At 51.1% G+C, this 7,647-nt stretch overlaps 2 protein-coding genes across 2 annotated transcripts; one reads left to right on the top strand and one right to left on the bottom strand.

Annotated features, from left to right (window-relative positions):
- Positions 1 to 2,134: 2,134 nt before the first annotated feature.
- Positions 2,135 to 4,582, bottom strand: B0T26DRAFT_734726 (arf GTPase activator). Its single transcript, XM_060443208.1, has 5 exons — positions 4,286 to 4,582; positions 4,057 to 4,192; positions 3,806 to 3,989; positions 2,982 to 3,736; positions 2,135 to 2,863 (listed from the first exon to the last, which is right to left on the bottom strand). Exons 1-5 carry the CDS (start codon positions 4,355 to 4,357, stop codon positions 2,535 to 2,537), a joined length of 1,476 nt encoding a protein of 491 aa, XP_060289467.1. The 5' UTR covers positions 4,358 to 4,582; the 3' UTR covers positions 2,135 to 2,534.
- Positions 4,583 to 5,311: 729 nt separating this feature from the next.
- Positions 5,312 to 6,630, top strand: B0T26DRAFT_531161 (TIM21-domain-containing protein). Its single transcript, XM_060435534.1, has 3 exons — positions 5,312 to 5,853; positions 5,930 to 6,114; positions 6,184 to 6,630. Exons 1-3 carry the CDS (start codon positions 5,545 to 5,547, stop codon positions 6,443 to 6,445), a joined length of 756 nt encoding a protein of 251 aa, XP_060289466.1. The 5' UTR covers positions 5,312 to 5,544; the 3' UTR covers positions 6,446 to 6,630.
- The last annotated feature ends 1,017 nt before the right edge of the window (positions 6,631 to 7,647 follow it).

Raw genomic sequence — 7,647 nt, 5'->3', positions numbered from 1 at the left:
GGTTTGCTCCAAGGCTTCCCCGTTCACACTCTCTTTACTACCTGGTAGATATCCCCTGTCTTAGTTCATAGAAATTTGAACATAATAGAGAAGATATGTCATGTGAGAATAAACTTTAGGAGAGGGCTAAACTCGTGACCTTGGAAATAGAGCTTCCACAGTTTCGCATTCCTGTGGCCTACATGTTGTTAATACAATCTGGTTTCTAGTTTGTGTGGTTACCGCTACCACATGAGAGATATACAGGTCTAACTAACTAGAACTCTGTAACAAAGCCGTTCTCAAGATTATTAATTATATACTACTTTGACGACGCGGCTTCAGATTATTAATTATCTTATAACATGACGGAGCTCAAGAGTTTATTAGTACAATATGGTAACTACAACTCGAATATAACCACTGCGTATCGAATATCGAAAAGTAACAAGCCTCTATAGTCCAAAATGATGTTATGACGAGATGGTTGTGCTTAACAAATAGACTCTGCTCAGCTACCCAGTCATGAACGCTACCAGCCGACCTGTTGGAGAGGGGCAAGGGCATTGGAAACTTGGAAAGTGTAGCCATTTTAAATAGCGTCGAGAAAACACAGTCCGAGAAGCGGCTCGCCTCATAGCTAATAGACGATATAAGTTCGGTTTCATTTCGAGGCTACCTAGTCTCTAATACCGGTGCTGAGCTGCATAAGGGCTGGAATGAGCCTCTGATTACACTTTGCGATGACAATAGAATCGTGTACAATAGAAAAGCCGCGGTTTATCTGAAGTTTACGAAGTCTACGAAGTCACTAGTTAGTTGTCTCCGTGTAGGCTATGTCATAGTCAAAGTCCCGGACACTGTATGTCGCAGGCGGTAGTTGATTTAAACTGGCAACAAATTGGCAAAGTGAGCTGAACAACCGCACGAGCCAGTCTGGGCAATGGAACCGCCTCATTTAAACTGATCCTATTACTGCCAGGCTACAAAAAACAAGACTGAAAGCCTATGCCATCTATGATGAAGCCTATCTCTTGCTCCGGCTGTGTTGATGATTGCTGACTCAGTAACCCGGGATATATCTATACCAAGCAACCCAACTAATAGTCTAGAACCTCCCAAGTCCGTGTGTTAGGGATGGCGGGATACAAGGAGAAGGGAACAACGCCAGCTCGCGCATCAAACGTCGAACTCAATCCCCCGAGGCAGTTACACAGTAGTTGGCCAGACAGCCAAGACAGTGTACATCGCGCTTCAATTTCTGCACTTGACAATGTAACAGCTAGACTACCGCGCCAAGGTTCCCGTTTCTCTCCCCAGCTAGGTAAGATAGGTCTGTCTCTACAGTTCCCGTTCCTTCAATTTTCCTTTATCCCCCGGCCTAACCAGAGAGACTAGATAGCCGGCCAAGACGTCAAGCAGCAAGCAGTTAGTCAGAGAGCGAGAGAGATATTGGCCAATACGAGAATAGATATGCGGATAAAACCGACCTCTCATGTCTCGTATGCCGGCCAATCTACGGATGGCGAGCACCAACTCACAACCAAGAAGCCAGAATTCCGCCCCCACCCTCCCCCGGACCCAGATACACCTACAGTTAAGGCCGCATGCCACGGATGGATCGGATATTGAGGGCGGGATTGTTACACGACCTATCCTTGCCTGGGTTGTTGGTTTGGCTCAGATGACACCAAAAATGTGAAATTCTCAGACCGTAGTTGTGGTAACCAGAGGAGCGATCTCGAATAGGGGAACGATGAACATGGACAAGGATTCACCCAAAGGGGGCTTGTTACAATCCCAACGACTATTTCAATTCCTCGGGGCCGGAAATGCGTGCTGTTTCGTGAAGGAAGCCTCAATATATTTTTCTTCGAGGCTTCTGCTTACGTTATGCGTCGTTATTTAGTAGCCATGTACGAGCTGGAAAGGTTGCGGCCAAGTATTTCAAATATAAAGTGGGGAGTAGGTGGGGAGTGAGAAAAGGGGAAGGTAACGAAAGGGGGAACGAGAAAAGGGGAAGCCGGGAAGTTGGGAGCAAGAAATTGGCAACATAATAAATCACTTCAAAATAAGAAAACTTTAGGGCTCGAAGAAAAGTATCTGAAGAGAAAAACATCAAACAATTAAACAAGCAAACAGGTTCGTTAGCAGGTAAGGGGGAACAGAAGCAGCAATTTGATATTCTACCAAAACTCGACCCGTTTGTTTACCAAAACAAGATAAAAGATACGCAAAACCAACAAGAAAAAAGCCACAATATCTCTTGTCAGGGCTGCAAGGCTGGCCGGTTGGGTTGGCATACGACCGATTAGACAAAACCAAGACTCAAACAACCACAACCCACAACCCACAACCCACAACCTCTGCTCTCCTCAACCCCTTTCTTTCCCGTGACAGAGAGTCCTCTCTCACCGCGCTAGCCATAGCCAGCACAGCTTATAATATTATAGCCACGCGCCCTGAAACAAGAAATCACCACCACTAGTCCGGCAAAACACCCACGGAGCCGTTTTCATCCCATCTTGTCTCATCTCAATCGCACGTCTCAGCTTTTAGCTTGCAAGATAGGCCTGGATAGCGTTTTTCAGCTTGCCAGCGTTTTCGCCAAGCTTTTCGAGGTCCGAGGCCGTCGTAATGCCGAACCTGCGGACAAAGTCCTTTGCGGCCGACTCGATGTCACCGTAGTCGTCCGTGACCTGGTCGTCGTCGGGGCGGCCAAAGTAGGCGTTGGACGAGATGGATGCTGAGCTTTCGAACCCCTGTAGGCGCGATCGCGCCTCGTCGCGCACGCTGACGTCGAAGTTGCCCTTGCCAAAGAACTCGTCTGATGAGATGGCCTTTTGGTTACCAAACTTGTTGCGCGCATACTTTTCGTCATCAGCTGCAGGTGCGTTGTTCTGTTAGCATATATACACAGGTATGCAGAGGGTTATACTAAACCTATTTTCTAATCATGCGGGAAGGGGTGTTCAAGACAAAGAAGAGTAAAAAGGACATACTCTCAGCGGTAGCCTTGATCGGGCCTACAGAGCCAAAGCCGCCAGCGTTCTTCTTAGGGGCGGCGGCAGCCGGCTTGTTGCCGCCGACCTGACCAAAGCCCAGACGGCCGAGGCCCATGCCCAGACGCTCGATCTCCGACGCCGACTTCTCTCGAGCGTGCGACGAAGACCCGTAACCTCCCCGGGGGGGCGGGCTGACCGGGGTGGGAGACAGTATGCTGCTGGACGAGTCGGCCTTAGAAAACTTAGCAGCCGCGACCTCGTCTTCGGCATTAGGGTCGTAGCCAAGCTTCGCGATGCGCTCCGCCTCCTCCTTGGCCTTCTTTTCTGCCTCGTCAAAGTCGATGAAATCGGCAGTAATCTTCTTTGCCCCAAGCTTCTGCGTCTTCTTGGCGCCGAGCACGTTGACTTTGCGCGGGCCGCTAGATGTCGTCTTGGACCTGAGCGCTGCCGAGGTCGTGATGCGGCTCGGGGCGGCAGGCTGGGAATCGCTGTCCGTGTTGGCAAGGGGCGAGAGAGGCGAGGCGGCGCGCGCAATACCACTCCCATTAGCTGTATTAGAGAAAGTCGAAGGGTTGAGGAAAGGGGAAGGGGTGCGCCCCCCAAGAACGGGCGTGGCGGTCCTCGAGAGGGGCGGGGTCGGCTTCTTAATGGCCGGCTTGTCCCACGACGAGAAGAAGTCGTCTTCGTCGGGGTTCGGGGTGGTCTCGGCAGAAAAGTCGCCTCCGTCGTTGATTACGACCGCGTCGGGGAACCTTAAAGGGGTGGGGGGGGGGGGTTGTCAGCGCGTAAGAGACGGTTTAAATGGGCAAGGCGGCACGCACTCTCTGAGATCCCTCACGGCTCTCTTCTTGAGCTCCTCCTTGTACTTTGCAGCAACAGCATTGTCGTACTTAGTCTTGGGGTCCTTGCTGTTCAGGTAGCCCGAGCCGCCGTTTTGTTGGAAGAACCTTGTGGCGGACTCATTGCCGCCAACCTTCATAGTCCGTAACTGGTCCCATTGCCATTCTGTTTGTAGACGAGGCTGGTTAGCCGGCGAAGAAGGCGGCGCGCAAACAGGAGTAGGCACACGTACGGTCAAGGTTAGTAGACCGAACAAAAGAAATATGGACGCCGAGGTTGCGGTGATGCGCCGAGCAGTCCAGGCACAGGTAGATGCCCAGGGGCACCGAGGTCCAGGTGGGATTATTCTGGCCGCAGTCGAAGCAGATCTGGAGCGAGCCACGGCACACGGGCGAGTTGTTAGCAAGCGGCTACCTCGGCGACTAAAAACGACTAGAGGTGGTAGGATCCGAGCCACCTACCTTGTTGGCTGGCTTGGTCTTCAACTTGTCAAAGATCAAGATGGACTCCTGCTTATCCGCGAGACCGCTCATCTTCGCGATTGTGGTTGTGTTTTTGAGGTGCAGGATCTCGCGCCCACTCTCCTCTCGATGTTTGGCTCGCTAGTCTGGCGCAGCGTTCGTGGGCTCGCAGTTCCGCAGATTGTGCTGGTCGTGGGCGCCGGTCAAGACTTTTGTCTGCGACGGTTTGGGGTCGGCTGCGTGCGTCGTGTCGTGTGTGATTCAGACTGCGCCCGCCCTGAATTCGACTCAGGGGAGAATCCACAATTTTGGCCGCCCATTATAGAAGCCATCCATGTGGCATCAAGCCGATGCGCTAAACTGTTTCAGGATTAGCTGTCCGTTGCCCCCCCACGGTGGGGCTGTTCAGGCCGCCTTTTTTTTCTTTCTCTAGCGGCCAGCCTTGGCTTGCCGATAACGATAACCTGCCAGGCCGACAAGGTGCTGTGAGGTGAGGCTCCAAGACCCCAGCTCCCAAGCACTGGAGTATCGACTTACTATGTAGACATGGCTGAGACTATAACGTCGTGTAATTCTCATTATATGGGGGCTTTTAAATAGCGCTCTAGTACGGTCAAGCCGCGAACACTGTTCGAACGCAACTCCAAAGCAGATTATTATGGCCCTGTTGGTATTATTTTGTTGATGAATATAACGTAGCATATATCTAGGAATGTTAGGCATCTTTCTCCCCTTTTCCGTCGTCGTCGTCGTCGGAGCAGATATTCCACTGCACATGCAATATTCTGCCATAAATCCCAATTTTAGAAACACATTTTACCAATAAGAATGTGACTAGGGGCAAGCTGCCCGCCGGGGTCCCGGTTATGATCCCAAGGCTCACAACAGACTCAAAATCGAACCCTGAAACCTATTCTCTTCGACAAGGAGCTAAGATGTATAACTATATGCCCTAGGGAAAAGGTGAGGCTTGAAGTAAGGCAGGTATTTATTTCGAGACTCGAACAGTTGAACCCGCAGTCAGCAGCTGGCAACTTCGTGTTCACGCTGAAGAACAAAGTGGGGCGCGTGCTCTAAGCTCTCATTGGGCGAAGTGCTGACCTGTCGCGGGGGGCTTGGAGATCAATCAGAAAACGGCCCGTCGACAGATCGAACCCGGACACACGGTAGCTGTTCCGTCTCTCTCAACGAAACGCGCTAATCCCCACGACGACGCCGGCTGAAGCCGAGCAAGCCATGGGCAACCGCACCAAGCCTCCATGATGTCGAATCGAATCACGGCCTCGGGGCTTTGCGCCGCCACCACTGCGAAAACAAGCTCCATTCTGCAGCGCCTAGTGCTTCAGCACTCGAAGCGCTCCCTGTTGCTCCCGCCACCACCATCATATCAACGGCGCCATGCTACAACACAGAACAGCGGCCAAGAAGCCGCAGAGAGGAGGGCCGTCACGCCATTCAACGACGACGGCCACGTACCATGGACCAACCTGTCGGCCGCCGAGAAGACGGCGCGTGCCGCCCAGCAGACGTTCAACCTGGGCATGGTCGTCGTGGGACTCGTGCTAACGGTACGTTGGCAAAAAGGCAAAAGAAAAGAAAAGAGAAGAAAAGGACGGCCTTGCTGACACATAGCCGGTGTTGTAGGGCAGCGTTAGCTACTTCCTCTACACCGAGGTCTTCTCGCCCGACAGCAAGGTGGCCTACTTCAACCGCGCAGTCGACCGCATCAAGCAGGACCGGCGGTGCCTGGAGCTACTAGGTGACAGCAAGAAGATCACGGCGTTTGGCGAGGAGACGAACAACAAGTGGCGCAGAGCGAGGCCGATTGCGTAAGCTTTCTCCCCCCTCAACTCCCAGCACCGACAGAACAACAGAGCTAACGCAGGAAATACATACAGCTCGACCAGTAGCAAAGACGCCCGGGGTAACGAGCATCTACGGATCCAATTTCACGTGCAAGGACCCAAGGCCGCCGGAGCCGTGCACATGCACCTGATCAAGCGCGCAGGCGGGTCCGAGTTCGAGTACGAATACTTCTTTCTCGACGTCGAAGGCCAACACAGAATCTATTTGGAGAACGCGTCGGCGGCCGCTAAGGCTAAAGCGGGCGCCGAGGGGCTAAACAAACCATTTAGGCTCTTTGGTGTGAAGTGGAACTGAAAAGAAAATGAAAAATTGTATTATCTGGGATGGCAACCTCTCGCGACTTGAAATCATGAAAGGGTTCGACAGTAAAGGAGATTCAGCGATGTGTTATTGGCCTCCAACGGTGATGGTTATCACTGGGCAATGGTCGATTGTACGATTCTCTGTGGGAATACATGTGTGTGTAGCGTTTAAAGAAGGAAAAAAATGAGGAAGCAAAACAAAAGGGGGTCGCTTTACCCATTGTATTTCACAACAAACTATCACATGTACCCGCGCAATTCTGTGACCGTATCCATCATTTTTCTCTTCCAATATACTGTCCAGTCCATATATGTTTATTAGCGGGTGACTTTCCAAAACATGAAAGGCCTCACTTCCTATTTTACGCCACGCCCTGAAGGTCCTGCTCCGAGGAGGTAGTAGCTACGCGAGTCTCTAGGAAGGCTTTTCTAGGTTGAATTAATATACCAGAATCTCGACCGCGGGTGCTACCATCCCTCTCAAGTACGGTTACGGAGTATCGCGCCAAAAATCATGCAGGTATCGGGCTGTATGAAGGGGAAACAAAACAAAGACTGAAATCCCCACAAAAGGCACCAGTCATTCTTGTTTTGGCAGTTAGCTATCTAGATATCAGGTGTATCTACCTACCCGTCCCACACACCAAAGACAGTAGCAGCAGCAAAAGAAGAAGAAAAAAATTAACGCTCCCTTCCAGATACAAATCAGATTCCCTTGAAAAAGAAAAGAGAAGAAAAATGGGGGGTGGGCGGGTGCATGATGTGAAAGCGGAGTTGTGTGAGGTATTTGCCATGATGTCTGGTTCTCCTGGTATACCTCTCATACTATACAGCATAAAACAACAACAAGTGATGCTACAACAATAATCTTCCCCGACTGTGCGTTATTCTCTCTCTCTCTCTTCCAGTTTGGCACATAATGCCCCGGAGATTCCATCAGCCTTAGCCCGTCAATTGTGTTCCGCTTCCGTTTTTTTCCCCCTCGCCATACAAACCACAAGCGTGGGAAACCTGTGGCACATGTGCCAATGCTGTACTGTGTTATGTAACTGCTGTGTGCGTGTCGGCCGGTCCGTCCACACGAGAACAATATCTTGTAATGATGCTGATAGTTGGTTGATAATTAATGAGATGAGGATAAAGTAGTTGTCTCCCTTTCTCTACACGCCTACAGAATGGCAAAATGGTTGGCAG

Source organism: Lasiosphaeria miniovina, assembly GCF_030549165.1.
Source record: "Lasiosphaeria miniovina strain SMH2392-1A chromosome Unknown B0T26scaffold_9, whole genome shotgun sequence".
NCBI classification, from domain to species: Eukaryota; Fungi; Ascomycota; class Sordariomycetes; order Sordariales; family Lasiosphaeriaceae; genus Lasiosphaeria; species Lasiosphaeria miniovina.
Note: the sequence above shows the minus strand (reverse complement) of the source record. Positions and strands in the feature narration are given on the sequence as shown.